Raw genomic sequence first — 25,353 nt, forward strand, 5'->3', positions numbered from 1 at the left:
GTAACGCTGATGCAGACGCTGGCGTCATCACGCGAATTCTCGCGGGGCTTTGGCCGGCCTAGACCTCGCGTAGCCGCTGGGTTTGACTTTGGGTTACTTTCGCATTGCTGGGAATGGAGTCTTTATCCTTGGGAATTGTTTGAAAACCGACGGATTGCCTCGAAATCAGTGGTAAGAAAGGAATAACAAAATTTTAGGCCAGTGATTCCAAGAGTGTGGTCCCGGGAATTGGCATCCCCCGGCAATTTGTTAGAAATGGAAAATTTTGGCCCTGTCCCGTACCTACGGAATCAGAAACGCTGGGATGGGCCTGGAAATCTGAATTTTAACAAGTCCACCAGATAATCCTGATACTCTAGTTTGAAAACAACTGCTCTAGGCTGTCGAGTGTGTTTTTTTTTTTTTTTTAAACAATGTGTTTTTTTAACAAGGTATTTTTTGAACACCGTGGGGTGTTCAGTGTAAGTATCCCTGGGTGGAAAAGATTCCCTGGAGGAGGAAATGACAACCCACTCCACTATTCTTGGCCTGGAAAATTCCATGGACAGAGCAGCCTGGTGGGCTACAGTCTGTGCTGTGCTGTGCTAAGTCGCTTCAGTCGTGTCCGATTTTGTGCGACCACATAGACGGCAGCCTACCAGGCTCCCCCGTCCCTGGGATTCTCCAGGCAAGAACACTGGAGTGGGTTGCCATTTCCTTCTCCAATGCATGAAAGTGAAAAGGGAAAGTGAAGTCGCTCAGTCGTGTCCGACTCTTAGAGACCCCATGGATCGCAAAGGGTCGGACATGACTGAGCACGCACCCATACCTGGCTTAGGGTAACTTGATAGAAGATGAAAATCCATATGCTAAGTATATTACTATTGGACAGTAGTGATGAATAACAATACTATAGTGCCACTGGGTATAGAAAATAAAATCATACATGATATTAAAAAAAATTTTAATCACATTTCACGTGTGAACCCACTGTTTCTCGGCCCATGCCAAACTAGTTGTACAGTAGTCGAAGAGATCTTGTGAACTGCGGACAGAAGGACGTTTAAACCTCCAAGTGTAGTTGTGGATTTGTCTATTTCCCCTTTTACTCCTGTCGGGTTTTGTTTCACGTACTGCATTTTGAAGTTTTGTTATTAGATACTTGGGCTTCCCTGGTGGCTCAAATGGTAAAGAATCTGCCTGCAATGCTGGAGACCCAGTTTCAATCCCTGGGTGGGGAATATCCCTTGGAGAAGGGAATGGCTACCCACTCCGGTATTCTTGCTTGGAGAATTCCATGGACAGAGGAGCCTGGCGGGCTACATCCTCGAGGTAGCAAAAAGTTGAATGTGACTGAGCGACTAACTTTCCCTTCTACATATTTAAACATTTAGAGTTGTTGTGTCCTTTTATATTGACCCCTATAGCATTAAGAGGAGAAGGCAATGGCACCCCACACCAGGACTCTTGCCTGGAAAATCCCATGGACGGAGGAGCCTGGTAGGCTGCAGTCCATGAGGTCACTAAGAGCCGGACACGACTGAGCGACTTCACTTTCACTTTTCACTTTCATGCATTGGAGAAGGAAATGGCAACCCACTCCAGTGTTCTTGCCTGGAGAATCCCAGGGACGGCAGAGCCTGGTAGGCTGCCGTCTATGAGGTCGCACAGAGTCGGACAAGACTAAAGCGACTTAGCAGCAGCAGCATACCATTAAAAAAGGATCCTCTTTATTTGTTTTTTATCTACTTAATCTAATATTAGTATTTATAACCAGCATTGGTTTTTAGCATAGTATATGCTTTCCCATCCTTTTACTTTTAACCTAATCAATTTGTGTCTTTTCATATAATATATAACTTTTAATATAAAGTGGATCTCTTGTTGCTAGCATATTGTTGGGTGTTGCTTTTTATCCAGTATGGCGATTTCTTCCTTTTAAGTTGGTATGTAGAACGTTTTCATTAACGCAAGTATTAGTGTAGTTGCAGTTTGTTTTTTCTTTTTCCTGTCTGTCCTTTGTACCCTCCTCTGCCACTTTCCCCTTGACTTTGGATTAATCAATAAATTTTTACGACTTAGCTTAAGATTTTTATGATTCAATTTCTTTGTTGGTTTATTGGCCATACTTGGCTTTTTTTTTTTATGTTTTTTGGCGAGGTTTTGCTATAAGTTTGCTGCTGCTGCTGCTGCTGCTAAGTCGCTTCAGTCGTGTCCGACTCTGTGCGACCTCAGAGACGGCAGCCCACCAGGCTCCCCCATCCCTGGGATTCTCCAGGCAAGAACACTGGAGTGGGTTGCCATTTCCTTCTCCAATGCATGAAAGTGAAAAGTGAAAGTGAAGTCACTCAGTCGTGTCCGGCTCTTAGCGGCCCCATGGACTGCAGCCCACCAGGCTCCTCTGTTCATGGGATTTTCCAGGCAAGAGTAAGTTTCCTAGTATACATCTTTGTCACAATCTATCTTCAAGTAACAATGTACCACTCAAAAACTTTAAAAAGTATACTTCCAATTTCCCTCTCTGAAACTTTGTGCTGTATTTTGTCACAGCATTGTTATAACTTCTAACAATCTTATAAATGCACAATAAATTATTATTTTTCTTTAAACAATTACCCTTTAAGAATATTTTTAAATAAGAAAAATGTTATTCCACAGGTTTACCATTTCTTGTGTCTTTGTATCTTTGTGTAGATCTTTATATCTTTGTGTAGTATAATTTTTTTTTTTTTTTTTTAAGCAGGAAGGGGTGGGGTAGTGGAAGGAGGAATTGGATGAAGGTGGTCAAAGGGTACAAAGTTCCAGATAAATAAGTATTTGGATGTAATGCATAACATGATTAATATAATTGACTTGCTGTATGTTATATATGACAGTTGTTCACAGAGTAAATCCTAAGAGTTCTCGTCATAAGGAAAAATAGTTTTTATTTTGTATTTATGAGATGATGGATGTTCACTAAATTTACTGTAATCTTTTCATAATATATATGTCAAATTATTATGCTATACACTATAAACTTATACAGTGCTGTATATTAATTGTATCTCAATAAAACTAGAAGAAAAAAGTTAAAAGAATCCACACATGTTCTATTAACTGTCAGAACAATTACATCATCACACATCAAGAAGGCTCTGGAAAGTTCTCTTGCACACTGTTGTGAGGATAAGAGTGAAAAAAGGCAAATAATGTCCTAGCATTGTTAGAAATATAGTTTTGACCTGGAAAATCCCCAAAGTGTTTTAGGGACCTGCAGGAGTCCACAAACCACACTTTAAGATCCACTCTTAAATGAATTAATGCTGAAACATACTATTATAGGAATTATATAACTTTGCATATAGGAATGTGCTGAATGTCTTTTTTTTTCCCCCAAAGTGATTAGGGTAAGGCCAGACAGAAGCCAGATATGAAATCTTGGGGCACAGTGTAATAAAAGGATCTATCTATCTATCTATATATATGTATACATACATACATGTATGGACTTCTCTGGTGGTGCAGTGGTTGAGAATCCACCTGTCAGTGTAGGGTACACAGGTTCAGTCCCTGGTCTGGGAAGATCCCACATGCCACGGGGCAGCTAAGCAAATGCCACAACTACTGAGCATACACACTGCAACTGCCGAAGCCCCAGGGCCCTAGAGCCTTCCTCCACAGCAAGAGAAGCCACTGTGATGAGAAACCCACGCACTGTAACTAAAGGGTAGCCCCCACTCACCATGCAACTAGAGAAAGCCCATGTACAGCAACGAAGACCCAGTGCAGCCAAAAATAAAAATGAGGGAAAAAAAATATAGAGACATACATTGCTTTCTGTCCCTGATTCCTGGTACAGATCTCCTAAAACCCTTGTGATTTCCTGAGTAATAAAAGCACGAAGAGCAATTTGTGTTTTGCTATTTGATCTTTGACCCTGGTCCCTGGTTCTCTGAGTGATAGGGTTTTTGTTTCAATGAGGTAACCCTGGATAGCATCTGATGGGAGCTTATCACCAGAGAGACCACATCATAATTAGAAGCTTGGAATTTTCTTTCCCACCCCTATCCTCAGGGAAGGAGAGAGGGTTTTAAACCAAATTAATGATTGGTCTTGCCTACATAATGAAGTTTCCATTAAGAAAACCCAATATATGGAATTCTGAGAGCTTCTGGGTTGGTGAAAATATCCACCTGCCATGAGGATGGTGCACCCCAACTTGATGAGGACAGAAATACCCTTCCTGACCTCACCTATATATCTCTATCTGGTTGTTTACATGTATACTTTATATCATATCCTGTATATAATAAATGTGTCAACATGAAAAGAGAAATAATTATAACTTACCACATGGCTAAGTCCTAAATAAGCATACATGATCATGATAATGCAAACACTGAATAAGCAGCTATTCTGATCTAAATTACAAGGTAGTTGGGAAGAATGAAGGAGTAGGAAGTGTGTGTGTGGAGAGGGGGATGCACACGCTGAGGAAGGAGCTAAATCTCTTGCATTCTGGGAGGTTAATAAATACTGCCTAATTCGGGAAAAAAAAAAAGCCACATGGCATGTTATTTTGCAACATGGAGGTGCATGTCAAAACTACAGCCAAAACAGGTTGGCAAACTTTCTGTGCAGAAGGTCAAATAGTAAATCTTTAGATTTTATGGGTCAGAAGTCTCTGGCAGCTACTCAACTCTGCCCAGGGGTGTGAGAGAAGTCACAGACCATTTGGGCATGACTTTTCTAATAAAACTATCATGACAGGCAACTGGCTAGATTTAGCTTGTACTGTTTATTAACTCTTGAGCTAAACGAATTGAAAATAGTTGACTCAGAAGCAAGGAAAATAGGGGTAAGGTGGAGCTGGGAAATGCTCTGGTTTTGACGTACCTTGTATGACAGAGGATTCTTTAAACTATGAGCATGTGTTACTTTGCTTAAAAAGAATCAGTAAAGGGTAAATAATAAAGCCGCCCCCCCCACCGCCCCGCCCCGGCCTGGGCTATCTGCTTCTTAAAGAGAATGAGTGGAGAATTAGTTACACAAAATCATAGGCTCAATATCCTATATAATTCGAACTTCTAAATTGGAATATTGGATTCTGTATTCTCCTGTTGCCTACAGGCTGTTGTAATGAAGCAGTTGTGAGGTTTTCCCAAAGCTAGAGGGCTGATTTCTCAGTGTTGCAGAGAGTTTGAGTTCTTCAATTACTTGGCCTGGTTTGCAGCAAGGCAAGTAGTTGCTACAGTGGACCAGAGACTTGAAGAAGTCTTCTAATATTTTGAATCTGTATTTGGGATCTTTAATGGGAGAAGTTGTAATGACAGAAGCAGAGTAAGCCAGTAAAAGGCAGCATCATCACTCCCATACTTCTGTTACACAACAGAGAATTCTGTCTTAGTCTTGCAGAGATAAGATTTCAAGCACAGAACAGTCAACTAGACTTGGATGCAAGACAACTGTAGGACCCTCAGCACCCAAACTTAAGGATCTTGATTTAACTTTTTGACACTAGTATTACTTATCCCTACTCTTTCATTCTCTGCTTCCTTTTGTGCGCACTCTTCCCTAACCAACTACAGTTGTCTCTAGAACAGGTTTGAACTTCTTGGCTCTACTCACACATGGATTTTTTTTTTTTCCCGGTAAATACGTACTGAATAACTACAGATCCATGGTTAGTTGAATCCCCAGAGGCAGAAGGCTGACCAGAGATGTACGTGCATTTTTGACTGCACATTGGGTGGTTCACCCCTAACTCCAGTGTTGTTCAAGAGTCAACTGTACTCGCTTTTCTCAGCCTACAGGTTCGGCTAACTTGTGGTGTCTGCATGGCAGCATGCTTCAATTTGTTTAAAGCCTATGGTGACATTTTTGGCCTCTCTAAAAAACACCCTTCTAGACACTGCTCTATTGCTATTTCCCAATTTGGTTTGTCAATGGTTTGGGTGCTTTTTATATTAGACTATTTCACAAATTGGTCTCCCTTTGGCAAGTGGTCAACCCCAATTCGAACAGCTGTGGCTACAGAATCAGGGTCACATGGAACAAAACTTGGCCACCTCGAGTGTTTCACCAGTTACGATCTGTGGGCAGGACAGTTTAAGCTCAGGCAGTAGACTGAGCAAAGGTAAAATAGGGTAATGACTAGGAGATGGAACACCCACCAAGGGGAATTACAATACCTACAGGAGAAAGAAATAGGCAGTATTTAATTAATTGAGCTTGTCTATTGAGGTCTTTATAATAAGATCATGTGGGGGGGAGCAGGAACATAGAGTTAAGGATGATGTAGGGTGGGGTTAGGGCTTCCCAGGTGGCGCTAGTGGTAAAGAACCTGCCTGCCTAATGCAGGAGATGTAAGAGACCATGGGTTCGATCCCTGGGTCAGGAAGATCTGGAGGCGGGCAACCCACTCCAGTATTCTTGCCTGGAGAATTCCATGGACAGAGGAGCCCAGAAGGCTATGGTTCATAGAGTAACACAGTCAGACACGATTAAAGTGACTTAGTACTCACGCAGGGTGGGGTTAGGTGGAGTGGCATTGCATAAAAACCTTACAGAAGAGGAATGAAAAGTCCCTAAATTACCTGCAAAGGGTCTTCTGAGTCAGTAATTGAGAATGTCTGTAGAAGTTAAGGGCTACTGGTTGCTTGATCACATTTAGATTAGGAAGGAATGGGAAGTCAGTCTCAAGAGACCACATAGAATTCTTTTTATATAAAATATCCAGAATAGACAAACCCATAGAAAAAGCAAGATTTGTAGTTGCCTAAGACTGGAGTGAGAAAAATGGGGAGTATTGCTAAAGGTATGGCGTTTTTTATGGGGGTGATGAAAGTCTTCTGAAATTGTTGTGAATAGTTCCACAATTATGTGAATATACTTAAAAACCATTTAGTTGTACACTTTAAGTATGTGAATTATATAGTATATGTGTTATATTTCAATAAAGCTGTTAAAAGGGCCAATAGGGACTTCCAATTGAATTCCAATATCATTGTCTTGGAACATTTATTTTGCTCCTGGACCATGGAAAGCTGTAATTATTAATATAAAAGAAAGTGATATGGAAGGTCTTCAGTATGCAGTGTCATTGTTACCTATGCTGCTGCTGCTGCTAAGTTGCTTCAGTCGTGTCCAACTCTGTGCGACCCCATAGACGGCAGCCCACCAGGCTCCCCCGTCCCTGGGATTCTCCAGGCAAGAACGCTGGAGTGGGTTGCCATTTCCTTCTCCAATGCATGAAAGTGAAAAGTGAAAGTGAAGTTGCTCAGTCATGTCTGACTCTTAGGGACCCCATGGACTGCAGCCTACCAGGCTCCTCCGTCCATGGGATTTTCCAGGCAAGAGTACTGGAGTGGGGTGCCATTGCCTTCTCCATTGTTACCTATAAGCTATAGAGAAATCTAAAAAAATAACCAGTTAATCAAGTCTGAGCTTCTGAAGTATATGTAAATACAAGTAAATCAATAAATCTACTGAGTCAAATAAATAGACTTAACCATAAATCAACATCTAAATTTTAGTCAAGTACAAATAACATCCTCTTCACTAAAAAAATAAGTATCTGGTGTCAAGGGATAGGATTTTACTTGAATGATAGTCAAATAAATCCAAGCAATCTGCCTTGTCGGTTGCTTAATTTTAAAGTAGTTTCCAGGGACTTGCCTGGTGGTCCAGTGGCTAAGACTCCACACTCCCAATACAGGGGGCCCAGGTTCAATCCTTGGTCAGGGAAGTAGATCTCATGTGCTACAAGTAAGAGTTCACATGTTGCAACTCAAGATCCCGCATGCCAAAACTAAGACCTGGGGCAAGCAAACAAATAAATAGATTAAAAGTAAATAAAGTCATTCCCAAAAGAATGATAGCACAATTGTTAGCCTAGTGAAGTTTGGAAAGTGTTGATGAAATATCTAGCGTACTGCCAAAAGCAATAAAACAGAAGTCGACATGTGAAGTTGCTCAGTCCTATGCGACTCATGGAGACTGTAGCCTACCAGACTCCTCTGTCCATGGCATTTTCCAGGCAAGAGTACTGGAGTGGGTTGCCATTTCCTTCTCCAGGGGATCTTCTCGACCCAGGGATCGAACCCAGCTCACCTGCATTGTGGGCAAATGCTTCACCCTCTGAGCCACTAGGGAAGCCCAACAGGACACGTGGGTGCCTCTTACTCATTGTAACCTAGCTAACTCACTCTTTGAGCTTATTTCCTTGTTTATGAAATGGGGATAATCATATTGAGTCTGCCAACCCTGCATGTTTGGGAGGATCAGATGAGCTAGGATGTGAAAATACTTCAAGATAAAATGTCATGCAGATGTGTGATATTTGTTATCATTAAGCTGCATGCCATTTAGTTATTAATAACTTAATTCCCATCACGATGGATCAACAGGTCACAGTCTGCAAAAATTTTCCCTCCTTGCTGCCTAAAATGCTATTTGTATTCACAGTGGACCCCTTAAAAGCTTGTTCTGAAGCCATTAGAGTGTGTGGCTATCAGTTTAATATCTTCAAGAACATTGTTCCTAGAAATGTTGCAGCTAATGCCCTGAAAAGCTCACTTCCAAATATGAAACAGGGTTATAGGTTAAAACTGGGCATGGGACCAGGCAAGAGATGAGGGCTGGTAAATAACATTGCCATCTTATCACCGGAGGTTAGAAAGGGACCTCCAGTCTCAAATTATAAGATGTTTGGAACGCATTACATTTTGTCAACCAAATAAAGAAAATGAAGTTTAATTTCCCAAAATTTTATTAAAAATGGACTCTGTCATCAGATATCTTACTGCAAAGATGAAATCTCACAACAGGGCAGTAAAGTTTGCTGTAATAACAAGATTTAAATAAATATAAATTCTGCAGTTCTTGAACTCATGAAGATTTTGTTATAAAAGAAAAAGGTTTTTTTCCCATGAGTCATGGGCAAACATTTCCCCAGATTTTCTATTTATTGAAATAACTTTTAAACTTGTTAGGGTAAGTGGGGGTGAGGGAGTGGAGATGGGAGCAGAGAGGATGTGGTGCTCATAAAAGCCTTTGAAAAATTAGAAAAACAATTCCCAGTCCATTTCTTAAAATCTTTATTATATTTTTTTGATGTAAAAACTGTGCTCTTTTGATGTAAAAACTGCCATTTTCCCCCTAAATACTCATCTGTTCTTTACTTTGTACCTGAAAAGAATTGCAATAACTCACTCAACCAACCATAATAGGCCCACAGCAGATAAAATGCTAAAACTAAAAAGAAACTTTAAAATATGTTCTTTAACATACATTTGGTTATGGCTACCTTAACTGCAAATTTTCTTAGATCAAATTTCTCCCTCGGAGGCACTTTTGGTTTTAGAAAGTGCTGAGGTAAAGGTCTAGGAGAAAAATATGTTTATGTGGCACTCCTTTCCAATTGAAAATATTTTTATAGTTAACAAGCAAAACTGAACATGACAAAAATACCCTAAATATAGTAGCAATTCCATTATCATTTCCCTGGCAAGCTTCCCCCTGGCATTTTTGCATACACACAGGAGTCAGTCTTGGATGGCAGTGGGGGGGGAATAGCACTACTTATTTTTTTGTTTAGTTTTATGAGAGCTAAACAGATGTGTGCCCAGTGGTATAAGTATTCGATGGCAGAATTACCAAATTTCCATACTTCAATTCGAGAATGATCTGTACCAAAAAAAAAAAAAGTGTTAGTTTTGTACTTTTATTACTGAAATATATTTTAATACTGAGATATAAGAAAAATTATGACAAAAGTTCATTAGATATATTTTGAGTCAAAACCATAGCAGAATCCTGTTTATGTAATTATAGGAAAATGGATAAATTAATTTTGGTATATTCATATAATGGATCTCAACCCAGGGCTCAAACCTGGGTCTCCTGCATTCCAAGTGAGTTCTTTACCATATGAGCCACCAGGGAAGCCCTATAATGGAACCCTATGCAGCATTTAACATATTCAATATGACCAAATTTAATGACCTGTTTAATGACTTATCCTGGAGAATGTTTTATGTGCTCTTTAGTAGAATGTGAATTCTGCTGCATTTGGTTAGAATATTCAGTATTTGTCTGCTAAGTAAATTTAGTCTAATGTTTTATTTAAGGCTGATGTTTCCCTGTTGATTATCTGGATGATCTATCCATTGATGAAAATAGGGTATTAAATTTTTCTACTATTTTCTACTATTACTATGTTGCTATATATTTTTTAGGTCTGTTAATATTTGCTTTATGTATTTAGATGATCCTAAATGGGTCCATGGGGTCCCTAAGAGTCGGACACGACTGAGCGACTTCACTTTCACTTTTCACTCTCATGCATTGGGGAAGGAAATGACAACCCACTCCAGTGTTCTTGCCTGGAGAATCCAGGGACAGGGGAGCCTGGTGGGCTGCCATCTATGGGGTCACACAGAGTCAGACACAACTGAAGCGACTTAGCAGCAGCAGCAGCAGCATGCAGCGTTTAACAAAGAACTAGAGCTGAGCTACATACGTCATTGTGGATATTTCAAAAACATATTGTTAAGGGAACTTCCCTGGTGGTCCAGTGGCTAAGACTCCTAGCTCCCAATGCAAGGGGCTTGAGTTCCATCCCTGGTCAAGGAACTAGATCCCACATGCCACGACTAAGACTCAGCAGTGACTATGTTTTTAAAAACATACTGTTGAGAACAAAAATAAGCTGTATAATAATATGTTCTTTTGGATACAGTTAAAAACAATTTTAAAACCTGTAAAATAATATTATATTGTTTATGGATTCATGGGCATGTAGTAAAAGTAGAAATCATGCATAAAACTGATAAACACCAAATTCATAATAGTATTAGCTCTAGGGAGGAGAAGAAGAGAATGAAATATGGGAGAAGCATAGAAATTCTCAACTGTTCCTGTAATGTTTTCTTTCTTTAAAAAAAGTCTGGCTCAAAAACATATTAAGAATATGGTTCTGTAATGACTACACAGGTATTAGTCTCTAACCTCTATGTTTGAAATATTTCCTAATTAAAAATTATTTTTAAAGCTATAATCACTGCACACCAAAATATTTCATTTGTTAAACTGCAAACTATTTTTAAAAATTACTTTTGGGACTTCCTTGGTGGTACAGTGGATAGAAGTCCACCTACCATGCAAGGGACATGGTTTCCATCCCTGGTCCAGGAAGATTCCACGTGCCATGGAGCAACTAAAGTCCAGGAGCCACAACTACTGAAGCCCATGTGCCTAGAGCCGGTGCTCCACAACAAGAGAAATCACTGCAGTGAGAAGTCTGTGCACCTCAACAAAGAGTATTCCCCACTCACCACAAGTAGAGAACACCCACGCACAGCAAGGAAGACCAGGACAACAAAGAATAAATAAAATTTTTTAAAAAATTACTTTTTTCAGGAGTCAGTCAATGACTATTCAAATAGAATGGTCCAATGGAAAGAGAATGTACTTAAACAGATCTGGGTTCTAATCTTGGCTCAACTCCAACTAGTTTTGTGACCTTGAAAAGTCACTTAATTGCCTTGAGCCTGTTTCTTCGTCCACATAACAGATACCTCAGAATTGTTATGGGGATCAAAGAGGAAAGACATGCAAAAACCTGTCAAAGAGTAGTTGCTCAAAAAAATATGTTAATTCTTTCAGGTCCCTTCTACCCTCGGGTCTATGTTTAACTTTTTTGTTACTTCTAGTGGCTAATACAGTTCCTAACCCAATAAATGTTTATTGATTTGACTTGAATCAAACCATTACATGATATTTATAATCAAATAAAAGGGCTTCCCAGGTGGTGTAGTGGTAAAGAATCCACCTGCCAATTTCGGAGATGCAAGAGACATGGGTTTGATCCCTGGGTACGGAATATCCTCTGGAGTAGGAAATGGTAACCCCTCCAGTATTCTTGCGTGGAAAATTCCACGGACAGAGGAGCCTGGTAGGCTTCAGTCCATGGGGTCGCTAAGAGTCGGACACGACTGAGCGACTTCACTTTCACTTTTCACTTTCATGCATTGGAGAAGGAAATGGCAACCCGCTCCAGTGTTCTTGCCTGGAGAATCCCAGGGACGGTGGAGCCTGGTGTGCTACAGACCATGGGGTTGCAAAGGGTCAGACATGACTGAGCACACATGTATACACATTATTGATTAATAAAAGATTTTAAATATTGTTTTCTATCCAATAGCTCATTAATAACAATGACAATTATGTCACTCATGGTTGTCAATTAGGATGACAAAACAACGTATTTCCTTGTCTTCTATCAACGTGAAGGAACAAGTTTCCCTGAATTAGGTTAAGATTTTCTGTGGTTCTCAAGGTATCACTACCACAAAAGGTACAATGTGGAACAGGAAAGGCACATAAAATATGGAAAACATACTCAAATCTCAATTTTTATTGGACGCTCACTGTATAAAACATGTGAGTGCAATTTTCTAAAGTTTCCTCTTTTAACACACACACAGAAGCACTGTCTTTTTTCTCAATTGTAAGTGTTTAATAAATGTTGATTGAAACAACATTGTGGAATAATTAAGTTAGGCTTTTCAAATGTTGAAGTCTTTTCAGATTATAGCTCAGTAACATTAGTGACAATTATGAATAAAAATGAAAGCAGATGTCAGACATGAGAGCACCTAGAAAATACCTGATTCATATCATATGAGTAACACTAGACCAATTAACATACATACTTAAAATATTGAGATGCATTTGTTGATCCCTTTTTGTATTAACTTCCTGGAAGCTTTAAAAGTTAATGCTATAGGCTGAAAAATGTCCCAATGTTACAAGTCTAAATTAAAGTACACCCTGCTGCTGCTGCTGCTGCTAAGTCGCTTCAGTCGTGTCCGACTCTGTGCGACCCCATAGACGGCAGCCCATCAGGCTCCACCGTCCCTGGGATTCTCCAGGCAAGAACACTGGAGCGGGTTGCCATTTCCTTCTCCAATGCATGAAAGTGAAAAGTGAAAGTGAAGTCGCTCAGTCGTGTCCGACTCTTAGCGACCCCATGGACTGAAGCCTACCAGGCTCCTCCGTCCATGGGATTTTCCAGCCAAGAGTACTGGAGTGGGGTGCCATTAGAACAATTCTAAAACCAATCCTGACTAATTTTCTGAGATATAACAGCTCTGCTGCTCTCCACAGCCTTTATTCTGCCTTTTCCAAATCCCCATTAAGAGCTCTGTTGCACTGATGCCTGCCAGTGCTCTTATCTGACATCCAGATGAACAGAGCCCTATCTGCAGCCATTATTAAGCTAGCAGGCCATCTCCATGGTGATTTAAGGACGTGAGGATGGGGGGCGAAGTCGCTCCATTTCACAAGCCCCTGTTGCTTATTTCCTGTCTTATTGTTACCGGGGACAGAAGCTCCGAACCTGTCTGGGCGAAGGTTCCTGTTTCCCTGCCCTGTTCCCAATGAGAGATTTATGGCTTAACAACTGGCTCTAATGATTCCTCTATTGAAGGAAGCCTCCATCGGTCCGCGGGTTTCCCATTAACAACGGTTGAGTGTTACTGCCCTCTTGTGGTGGATAGATGCCAGCTCTTCGCATTTCAGCAGAGAGCCAGTGTGCACAGATTAATTCTTCCTTGGTAAAGGTTATAGTAAATTATTTGAATATATCTGAGTTTAAAAAATTGCTGGCTCAACCTTTGAATCTGTTTATGAACCGATTAATTCAGAAACATTTTATGGTTTTTTTTTTTTGTAGATTCTAGCTTAATCAAACTTTTAATTATATAGGAAATTCATTCTGCTGAAAACATTGGGTCATTTTAAGATATTTCTAATTAAAATTCCATTTTATGAATCTCTGCTTTAACATTAGATTAAGTTAAAAGCTTTGGGAATGAAAGACAATTAGATGTGCGAGGCAAAAAAGAATGAAGTTCTTAAGCTTCAAAGTTAATGTGTAGCTGCTCCTTTCAACTAACAACTAACCCAAGATCAGTGAGCAGTATTTCTTTTTTCAAATTTTTCATTTATTTGCTTGTTTTTTGGCTGTGCTGGGTCTTTGCTGCTGCTTGGGCTTTTCTCTAGTTGCAGTGAGCTGAGGCTGCTCTCCAGTTGGGCACCCAGGCTTCTCATTGCAGTGGCTTCTCTTGTTGCAGAGCACAGTCTCAATAGTTGTGGTGCGTGGGCTTAGCTACTCCCTGGCATGTGTAATTTTCCCAGATCAGGGATTGAATCCATGTCTTCTACATTGGCAGGCGGACTCTACACCACTGAGCCACCAGGGAAGCTCTAAGCAGTATTTATTGAATGCTCTTCTCTTCATCATTAGTTCTCTTAATTGTAGTTCTTTTATTTCTGCTGTTTCACATACCCTCTACCACCTCTTAACATTACTGCCACATACGATGAGCTGAAGGTCCATGCAACATCGTACTTAAAAGGGTATATGTGTGTCAGTTTCAATCAGTTTTTGTGTAGGTAGGAGAATTCTTATTTTCCATGACAGTCAGGGACCTAATATGTCTCTAATTTACGTGGTCCTGAAGGTACTGCAGAGTGCTGCTTCCAGTTTGTCGGGCAAGAGTTCGTGTTAAACGAGGAGGTAAAACCAAATTTTTTCCTGAGTTATCAAACCTTGGGTGGAAGTTTATTCCAGGCCTAACTGAATTCTTGCAAATATATTAGTCTTATTCCAGTTGAAGCATAATTTCTATACAGTATCACATTGTACTGACTTTTTTTTCATGATGTAGTTATAAATCAAATTATGTATGAATTTAAATAAATGCAATTTATCTTTACAAAAATTCATACTTCTGTGCAATGGCTTCCAAACTCTTTGACTATGTACCTCTGTAAGTTAACAAATGTAAAAGGTTGAGACAATGTCTCAGAAAGTGAAACAAAGAAGATGGAAAATAGGAGAGAAACTATAGGGATTTTGGAGGCTGAATCTAGGATTTCCCATGTCTGAATAATAGGAGTTCCAAAGAAGGAACACAGAAAAGGGAGGGCAGGGCCTCCTCTAACCTCTAGGTCATTTTTGTGTGAATGGATGAATGCACACAGCTTGGTGAACAGAAAAAAGTGTGTGAAGCAGGTGCCCCTCTTCCAAGCAGATGTAAGTGTAAGCTGAAGCCCACAGTTTTGTGAATGGAACCTTAGTTAGGTCTCAGCTCCCCACCCCCTCAGCAGGGTACATTTGTGCAGTACACAAACTGCACAGCCATGTGCAGCAACCTTGATGTCAGGGAGGAAATCATTGGGATTAAGGACCTGCGTTTCACAGTTGAAAAGGCCCAGGGAGTGTTCAGATCAATGGATGAAAATAGACCTGCGTGGATAAGGAAGTGTGGTATATATACACAATGGAATATTACTGAGCTATAATCACTCATTTGAGTCAGTTCTAATGAGGTGGATGAAACTGGAGCCTATTACACAGAGTGAATAAGTCAGAAAGAAAAACACCAATACAGTGTATTAACGTATATATATGGAATTTGGAAAGATGGTAATGACGATCCTATATGCCAGGCAGTAAAAGAAACACAGATGTAAAGAACATGCTTTTGGACTATGTGGGAGAAAGCGAGGGTGGGATGACTTGAGAGAAGAGCACTGAAACATGTATATTACCATATGTAAAGTAGATGACCAGTACAAGTTTGATGCATGAAGCAGGGCATTCAAAGCCAGTACTCTGGAACAACCCAGAGGGATGGGATGGGGAGGAAGGTGGGAGCGGGGTTCAGGATGGGGAGACAGACACATGTGCACCCATGGATGATTCATGTCGATGCATGGCAAAAGCCACCACAATATTGTAAAGAAATTATCCTCCAATTAAAATAAATATAATAATTTTTTAAAAGATATATCATTTTGAAGTTTCACGGTCGTGGGGATAAAGCAGTGATTCTATAGCTTCTGGAGAGAAACAAAACAAGTCACATGCGCAGAATCAAAAAGGCTTCAGACTTCAACAGCAAGCCTGGAAATTTCCAAATTTCTACTGACAGTGGGGCTATTTTCTCAAAAAGTTAGCCATAAGTTCCCATCTGTGAAAGTGTTAGCTGCTCAGGCATGTCCAGCTCTTTGCAACCCCAGGGACTACACATGGCTCCTCTGTCCATGAAATTCCTAAGGCAAGAATACTGGAGTGGGTTGCCACTCCCTTCTCCTGGGGAACCTCCTGATCCAGGGATCACACCCAGGTGCCCTGAATTGCAGGCAGATTCTTTACCATCTGAGCCACCAGGGAAGCCCCCTATTTTCCTGAAACGACCCCTTAAAAGCAGCGAGAACTGTTAACACCTGGGAATGCAGAGGTGCCTGTGAATCAGCCACCAGCCATGAGGCTACATAGAAGCCATAGTCTTCACTCACACCACTCTTGGTCCACATTAATTCATGTTAACTGCTATGTGAACCTCGTGTCTAGCATTCCCAAACTGCTGGGAGTATCTCTCCTTTCTAAGCCAGAACATCTCTCTCTCTCTCATCCACCCACTGCTTCCTGCTTCCACAGACAACCTGAGGAGTGTGGGCTGTCTTCCTCTGGGTGGCCTTTTCCTATCTCTTGTCCTAGGAATCTGGTTCCAAGCCTCTCTGTCTACTATATGTGTCCCAGAAGTCCAGAAACCCTTTGTCTGGAGGGTCCAAAGAGAATGGGGGAGAGGGAGACAAGGCTTAGTGAGGGATTTTTACAGAGCCATTTCCCCAATCAATGATTAGTTTAACATCTTTTTTTTTTTTTAAGAAAGAATAAGTTCATTGTTTACTGTTCCATTCACGTAAACAGCCTCAGGTCTCTGGTGGGATAACACACCCACATGGAGGAATGTGTGCTTGTGCATGTATATTTACAGCATGTGAGATCTTAGTTCCCTGACCAGCGATGGAACCCATGCCCCCTGCATTGGGAGAGCAGAGTCTTAACCACCTGCTGATGCTCCTTCTTCCAAAAAGTCTACATTACTAGTCTGTAAAGACTAATGCTCTATTGTTTTATTTGGTTCTTCATGGAAACTAAAGATCATAGCTGCCTTTTCGCTTAACAAACTTGGCTTCTAGCCTTACTGCAGCCTCCATTTGCTTTTTTTTTTTTTAAGAATTTTGAATATGGAGTCATTAAGTGGGAGATGGAGGTGCTTCTGAATTCTCATGTGCGTGGCACAGATAGTCACTATGGGGATTGCAATAGATTATAGACAATGCCCTTACTTTTAGAAGACTATAATCAGAACTATTTTCCCCTAAAAATTGAATTTTGGATGCTTTGGGGCTTCCAGGTGGCTCAGTGGTAAATGCCAATGCAGGAGATGTGGGTTCGATCCCTGAGTTAGAAAGATCCCCTGGAGTAGGAAGTGGTAATCCACTCCAGTATTCTTGCCTGGAAAATTCCATGGACAGAGGAACCTGGCGGGCTACAGCCCATGGGGTCGCAAATAGTCTGACACGACTGAGCACACATGCATGCTGGGCCACTGTATTCTAATAAAAATCTCTGGATTGCAACTATATTTTGTTGCTGTTGGTATAGATTTAGACTATAATTAAGTGGAAACTTACTTTCAAAGTATTCAGCAATGAGCTTTAAATTAACTTTCAGTTCCATAGCAGTTGGATCAAAGTCACAAATATTTTCGACTAACTGTTGGTTTACGTACTGTAAACAAAGAACAAAAATCGTGGAATCATCAAGTGGAAGGAGAGTGCCTAATTCCTAAGTTTACACAATTCCATTTATACACACTTTGAAACAGGCAAAATCAATCTATGGTGTTAGACATCAGGATTCTGGTTACCCTTGGGGTGTGAGAGAGAGAGAGTGTGTGTGTGTGTGAGGCTGGTGATGGGGAGGTTTGTAAAAAGGAAGGCTTTGGGGATGCCACTCCTGTTCTTGTTCCAGGTGCCTCTTACATTCATTGTATAAAAATTCTTGCCTTTGTGTATCAAGGATTTGTGCAATTAAGATTTGTATATCTTAACTCATGTAGGTTATTCTTCAATGAAGAGTTTTTTTTTTTTTTTTTTTTTTAATGAAACTTACCAGTTTACAGTGATCCCAACTTTCTAAGTCACTTGATTTCAACTCTGGATGAAAGAACACGATAATCCCTTTCAGGATGTCTTGTACTAATTTTATGTTGGCTTTCAGATCCTGGGACTGGCTGTCTGGCGGGGCTTTGACTTCCGCCAGAGGGTCATAATCATGCAGCAACAGTGACACAAAGTCCGAGGATGTAAGTAGACTGAGGCACTCCTGTAGCTCCTGTAGCATGACTCTGAAGAAGAGAATGCCTGCCCGCTGGACTTCTCCCACACTTTCAATCTCTAGAATAACAGAAAGACATCCCACACGGCTGTTCAGAACACATACTACTTTTTCACAGAATTCTGAATGTAATATAGCAAACCTTTGTTTTCTTTTTAGGAAACGCTATATCCTATAGCGTTAAACAATCTTAGTTTCTCCAGTCATGAAATCAAAAGGCAAAAATGGAATCCCACCTGTGGGGTTCACAGGCAGAGGCTCTGAGAAAAGGTGAAACCTTTATTTGTAGCTAAACCTTGCTTTGAAACCTACTTTCACCCTTATTAGTTCAGTTGTCTCTCTGAGCCCCCTTTTCATTTTTCTGTGAGAAGAGTTGATCCCTACTTTCCCGTTAAGCTGTGGAAATTAACAGGAGATGGTACATGGAAAAGTGCTTAGTCCCAGGTCTTACACATAGTGGATGCTCAAAAGATATGAATTTTCCTTTCTCCTTTTTATCCCACACTGTGTAATGGCTAGAAGTGTTTCAGCTTTGTTGGGGGCCAGAGTGAGGTACTCCGCCCGTGACAAAGGTCATGAGGAAGGAGGCTCAACATACGCAAAGGCGGGATCGAGCCTCAGGAGTCCCCCTGGAAATCCTCGAGCGTCTACCCCCATAACCAGAGCCTGCCTACTTTACTACTTTGTGCTCTTACCTACACCTCTGACTTTACGGGGGGCTGTCCCCCACCACCTCTTTCGGAGAAGGAGTTAACCTAGAGCTCCAGTCAATAAAAACTCTTGGGTGTGACAAGAGTGTTTTAACCTACAAACTCCTCTGAAGGTTCTCTAGCCTGCCTGACAGGCTCGTCCGGCCACATGTGATTGCTCACAGCCTCCCAACCGTGAGAGGCACGAGATGCTTTAAACCTTCTAAAAACAGGTTCCTTAGAAAAGTTAGAAAACTATTAGTATAAGTATAATGGGCTGATTAGAAATTGTGTTGGTGAAGGGTTTTTCATTTGTTGAGCCAATGTTTGTTGCTACGTCTCCACATCTCCTGCCCTTACACACATTAATGAATATATAGAAGAAATAAGTATTAACCTTTGATATTAATCACGTTAGACCTTAGGCTAAGTAAATTCTTTCCTTAACTAAAACCCACTACACCCTCACCCTGTAAGAATGTAACTTTACTTGGGTGGCATCTGTTTTGAGAATAATCACCCCTGGAGAAATAAGTGTCCTGATTGACTGACCGCTGTCACAAGGAGAGGGTCGTAAATTGTCAGCAGGCCCCCCTGGCCAGAAGATGATGTAACACCCCTAAGACCTCTGTATACATTTGTATGAAGCACCTGACTTTGATAAAAGTCAGGACTGCTGACCCCGCGTGACTTTTGCATAACATCTCAGTGTATAAAAGTAGACCATGGAAAATAAAGAATTGGGATCAGTTTCTCGAAATACTAGTCTCCCCATGTCGCTCTCTCTCTCACTCTGGTTGAGTCTCCATCTGGAGCGCAGAACCCACCATGCTTACTAATTATGCCTGGGCTTCTAAGATCCGACCGGGGAGGCCTCAGTGTCTCCTCTCCTTTGGGAGAACGGAAGGACGCCTGCGGCCTACGTAAGTGGTGCAAACTTCTTGTCTTGAAGTTTTATTGGTCTCCCGCATAAACCAAGCTACTCAGCCTCTTTTCTCCACTGAATTTTCCTACTGAGCTATCCTCATTCTATCACTCTTTATATCCTTAATTAACATTTAATTAAGCAATTGTTTCCTGATCTTCGCCTACGCCGTCTCTCCTTCGAATACCCTGGATCAGCCGGGGCTGGTCCCCGGCACAGCTTTATCCAACAGTGTTACTCTACTAATTCTATTTATTCCAATCTTGGTAGTGAAAGGTTTCCATGCTTTCGTCTTCCCTCCCTTCTGCCTACACTGATTTTGTGGTAAGAGTAGCCTGGTGGAAGTGGAATCACAAGGATTGGGGTCTGTTCTTGGCTCTGCAGTAGCTTGCTCTTGGACCTTTACTTTGACAGACCTTAGCTCCTTTCTCTGTAAAATGAGATGTTCCTGTGAGTTAATGCTGTGAGGGCTTCCCAAGTGGCCCAGTGCTAAAGAATCCACTTGCCATTCAGGAGCCACAGGTTTGATCCCTGGGTCAGGAAGATCCCCTGGAGGAGGAAATGGCAACCTTCTTCAGTGTCCTTGCCAGCATAATCCCACGGACAGAGCAGGCTCGGATCACAAAAGAGTCAGACACAAATAAGCATGCAAGCACACTGTGGTGGAAAGAGCACCCAAACTGGGGTGGAGATCCAGCCTTTACCACTGGTCAACTGTGTGATTTGGTGCACTTCCCTTGTCTGTAAAATGAAATAATCACCATTCACCTCCTAGAGTTATGATAAGGACTAATTGAAATACCATATTTAAAGTGCTTGACACATGATGTGGCATTTAATAAATGCTACTTCTATATTGCCATTATGAGTCCTTCAACTCTAAAACCATGACTCTAGGCAAGAAAACGGAGAAGGCGATGGCACCCCACTCCAGTACTTTTGCCTGGAAAATCCCATGGACGGAGGAGCCTGGTGGGCTGCCGTTTATGGGGTGGCACAGAGTCGGACACGACTGAAGCGACTTAGCAGCAGCAGCAGCAGCAGGCAAGAAAATGTGATTCCTTACCCTTTGCTCTAACGTATAGGCCAGACTAATCAGTCCAAGACTGAATGAAGGAAATCCTTCCATGTGGAAAGATCTGTACTTTGCAACAATTCATTTTAGAAAATGCATCCTTCATTGTATTGTCTGATTTCCCCCAAACTTATTAAATCTATGAATTCAGACAGTTGCCGCATTCACAATACCTAGGATATAGTTTTTCTTTATTTCTCCAGATAATTCGCCCAGTATTTCACTGCAGGCAAGCTGGATCACCTTCAGCATTTTCTGTAGATCTTTAAACTCTCGATACAACAACATCTTACTCTTGCCAATGTTAACATCGAGAACTCCCAAAGCTTCTCCTGTTCTCTCACGAAGTGGAACTACGATGTGGTTTTCTCCACAGACAGAGGCCAAAACAACTCCTGAACTGTCTGTGCACTTAAAGAGGAAATCTCTGAAACCAAAACCAAATAAACATAAGGAGGGTATAAAATAAAAGCCTGTTCACAACATTCCACCCAGACACACTGAATCACCTCCTCTTGTGCCTACTATACTCGAGCCACACCAGCCCTTGTTGCTATTTCATCTGCCTGACACATTCCACCCCTTAAATTCTCAGGGCTCAGCTCCCTCAGCTCCCCATAAAGAAACGCACCCTGACCCCTGTGATCTAAAGTAGCTGCACCAGAGTCAGACTCCATCCAGCTCAGTTCAGTTCAGTCGCTCAGTCGTGTCTGACTCTTTGCAACCCCATGGACACAAAGACTTCCCTGTCCATCACCAATTCCCAGAGTTGACTCAAACTCATGTCCATTGAGTCGGTGATGCCATCCAACCATCTCATCCTCTGTCATCCCTTTCTCTTCCTGACTTCAATCTTTCCCAGCATCAGGGTCTTTTCAAATGAGTCAGTTCTTCTCATCAGGTGGCCAAAGTATTGGAGTTTCAGCTTCAACATCAGTCTTTCCAATGAACACTAAGGACTGATTTCCTTTAGGATGGACTGGTTGGATCTCCTTACAGTCCAAGGGACTCTCAAGAGTCTTGTCCAACACCACCATTCAAAAGCATCAATTCTTCAGTGCTCAGCTTTCTTTATAGTCCAACACTCACATCCATACATGACTACTGGAAAAACCATAGCCTTGACTAGACAGACCTTTGTTGGCAAAATAATGTCTCTGCTTTTTAATATGTTGTCTAGGTTGGTCATAGCTTTTCTTCCAAGGAGAAAGCATCTTTTAATTTCATGGCTGAAGTCACCATCTGCAGTGATTTTGGAGCCCCCAAAAATAGTCTGCCACTGTCTCCACTGTTTCCCCATCTATTTGCCATGAAGTCATGGGACCAGATGCCATGATCTTAGTGTTCTGAATGTTGAGCTTTAAGCCAACTTTTTCACTTTCCTCTTTCACTTTCATCAACAGGCTCTTTAGTTCTTCTTCACTTTCTGCCATAAGGGTGGTATCATCTGCATATCTGAGGTTATTGATCTTTCTCCTGGCAATCTTGATTCCAGCTTGTGCTTCTTCCAGCCCAGTGTTTCTCATGCATGATGTACTCTGCATATAAGTTAAATAAGCAGGGTGACAATATACAGCCTTGACATACCCCTTTTCCTATTTGGAACCAGTCTGTTGTTCCATGTCCATCTGCTTTGCCTTATTTTTAAAATTTTATTTATTTGGCTGTGCCGGGTTTTAGTTGCAGCATGCAGGATCTAGTTCCCTGACTAGAGAAAGAACCTGGGCCCCCTGCATTGAGAGTGCTGAGTCTTAGCCACTGGACCTCCAGAGAAGTCCAATTCTGCCTTACTGTCTTTACTATAGACTTGTCCTTAACTGAGGGTATTCATTTTTTGTTTATGTAGTGTCCAGTAAGTCTTGGTTGAATGCCCAAAGAAGGATGAATGTGTTAGGTCAGGTTCTCTAGAAGCAGAGCCTGAGAAAGGGATGCTCTGTGCCAATTATTCACTGAGGGAGTGCTTTCGGGAGAAACCTTTGAAGGTCTGAGGCAAACAGGATGGGGAAGCGGAAGATGCTAAGGGACTTCCTTGGTGGTCCAGTGGCTAAGACTGCACTCCCAATGCAGGGGGCCTGGTTCAATCCCTGGTCACAGAACTAGATCCTGCATGACAGTGACTAAGAGTTTGCATGCCGCAACTAAGACCAGGTGCAGCCAAATAAATAAATATTTTTAAAACTGTGATTTCAGGTGAAGTTTATCCTCAGCCCAATCCTAAAAGGAGCTTTGGAAGCCAAATTGCACCCACACTCTGCCCCACCTTGAAGCAGGGGAGAGGTCTTTTGTCATTCATTAGCGCTCTAAATGTAAACAGATACATCTTAACAGTTGAGTGAAACATGAACATGAAGCCACTCAGTCGTGTCCGACTCTTTGCAACCCCATGGACTGTAGCCTACCAGGCTCCTCTGTCCATGGGATTTTCCAGGCAATAGTACTGGAGTGGATTGCCATTTCCTTCTCCAAGGGATCTTCCCAACCCAGGGATTGAACCTGGGTCTCCTGCATCATAGACAGATGTTTTACCATCTGAGCCACCAGGGAAGTCCAGCTTTCACATAAGGGCTGGGCAATTAGACCATAGCTGGGTATCCAGATCCTACAATATCCAGTTAGCCCCAGGAAAGCTCTCAATTGTTTTTGAGTCGTGGGGGAGGGCAACTGGAGGATTCCTTGTACCCAATCAGAGGACAGCCTCCTGGACCCGTGTGTAATCTGAACTCCCAGGTAAGTGACCTTTGTCTTGACCATCTGTGCCTTATTAGCACAGGAGACTTTATATCCCCTTTCTGCCAAGAAGTTTAGAACCTGAATTGCATGTTGTTGGGCACTTTTCTCATCTGGAGAACAGATTAGTAGGTCATCTATGTATTGTAATATTTTCCCATTAGGTCCAGGTCCAGATCTAGGAGATCCTGGCTAAGGGCCTGTCCAAACAGGTGGGGGCTATCTCTGAACCTCTGAGATAATACTGTCCAAGTCATCTGTTGGTGTTTTTCTCCTGGGGCCTCCCACTTAAAGGCAAAAAGATATTGGGATTCTTTAGCCAGTGGTGTGCAAAAAAAATGCATCTTTGAGATCCAAGACTGTAAACCACTTGGCACTGGGTGGGATTTTTCCCAAGATTACATAGGGATTGGGTACTGTGGGATGGAGGGGGACTACAGCTTCATTTATGATCCGGAGATCTTGGACCATTCTCCAGGTTCCGTCTTTTTTCTTTACTGAGAGGATTGGGGTGTTACATGGTGAACTGGTGGGGACCAATAACCCACAAGCAAGGAATTTATTTATTAAAGGCTGTAGTCCCTCCCGAGCCTCTCTTTTGAGAGGATATTGTTTCCGGTTAGGAAACCAAGTGGGATCTCGGAGGACAATGATGACCGGTTCCGCTTGGTGGGCTCGTCCAGGAATCCCTGGTCCCATACCTGGGGGTTAATTTTGTCTTCCCATAGTTTTTGGTCCTTCTCTATTGAAGGTGTAATGGGTTCTTCAGTAGTAACCAGGAGCTGTAGACCTCTAGGGACTGAAAAACTTCCCATCACAAGGGTGGTCCCCAGTTTACCACTGACTATCTGTGAGTCATTACAGAATGCTAAGAATAGCCAGCTGTCTTCCACCATTAGTAGCTAAAAATACAGACTCATGGATGTAGAAATGAGTCAAGCAGAGTTCCCCACGGACCATAACATAGTTCATGTCTTCTATAAATATTACTCATTTAGAGGCTGCCCAGGAGGCTCAATGGTAAAGAATCTGACTGCCAATACAGGAGACGCAGACAAGCTTTCGAACCCTGGATTGGAAAGATCCCCTGGAGAAGGGAATGGCGACCCACTCCAATATTCTTGCCTGGAGAATCCCATGGACAGAGTAGCCGGGTAGGCTGGAGTCCACAGGGTCACAAAAGAGTCGGACACAATTAAGCAATAAACAACAACAAAGCTCTAAGCTGCTCTGGATGTGTGTTGGGGAGGTGTTTACAGAGCTCATCGGCCCCTCCTGGAGAGGGGCTCCCCTTGACAATTACAGGGTGAGTTATTAGCAATAGGATCTGCAGCCCCTGGCAGAAGATACTTGGGCAGGGCACTGACAGCACCTGTGTCAGTGAGGGACCTGAGGTTTTCATAGAAATGTAGTAGCTCCTTCTTTCCCTCAGGAAGTATAAACACATCCTTTTATCTCTTTCCCCCTTTTCCCATCTACATGATATTGAGATGTCATTCCTTTTAGGTATCTGTAAAAACGCTGGTGCTTAGCACAGCCTCAGAAAAAACACGTTTAGGGAATTCCCTAGTGGTCCAGTGGCTAGGACTCTGTGCTTCCACTGCAAGGGGCATGGATTCAACCTCTGGTTGGGAAACTAACATCCTTCATGCTGTGGGTATGGCCAAAAAAGCATATTTACAGTTCATAACACCAATCCTGTCATGATAGAAAG

General features: G+C 41.8%; 1 protein-coding gene and 1 long non-coding RNA gene across 3 annotated transcripts in view; one reads left to right on the top strand and one right to left on the bottom strand.

Moving 5' to 3' along the window:
* The first annotated feature begins 33 nt into the window (after positions 1-33).
* On the top strand, positions 34-11,372 carry LOC147352404 (uncharacterized). Of its 2 annotated transcripts, none has more exons than XR_015148152.1 (2): positions 34-171; positions 11,102-11,372. It is a non-coding gene; the product is annotated as an uncharacterized LOC147352404 (long non-coding RNA). The 2 variants fall into 2 exon arrangements; XR_015148151.1 differs by having other exon boundaries at positions 11,155-11,372.
* EFCAB5 (EF-hand calcium binding domain 5) overlaps positions 9,043-25,353 on the bottom strand; it is an 88,689-nt gene continuing 72,378 nt past the window's right edge. The window contains exons 19-22 of the mRNA XM_086359929.1: positions 21,086-21,339; positions 17,999-18,282; positions 17,518-17,614; positions 9,043-9,648 (exon numbers count right to left, since the gene is read on the bottom strand). Of these exons, the coding sequence (XP_086216055.1) occupies positions 9,458-9,648; positions 17,518-17,614; positions 17,999-18,282; positions 21,086-21,339 (826 nt within the window). The 3' untranslated portion in view covers positions 9,043-9,457. The remainder of the gene's footprint in view (positions 9,649-17,517; positions 17,615-17,998; positions 18,283-21,085; positions 21,340-25,353) is intronic.

The sequence above is a fragment of the Bos grunniens genome, chromosome 19, assembly GCF_055505025.1.
Source record: "Bos grunniens cultivar Pamir isolate PY7600 chromosome 19, Bosgru_T2T1.0, whole genome shotgun sequence".
Classification (NCBI taxonomy): domain Eukaryota; kingdom Metazoa; phylum Chordata; class Mammalia; order Artiodactyla; family Bovidae; genus Bos; species Bos grunniens.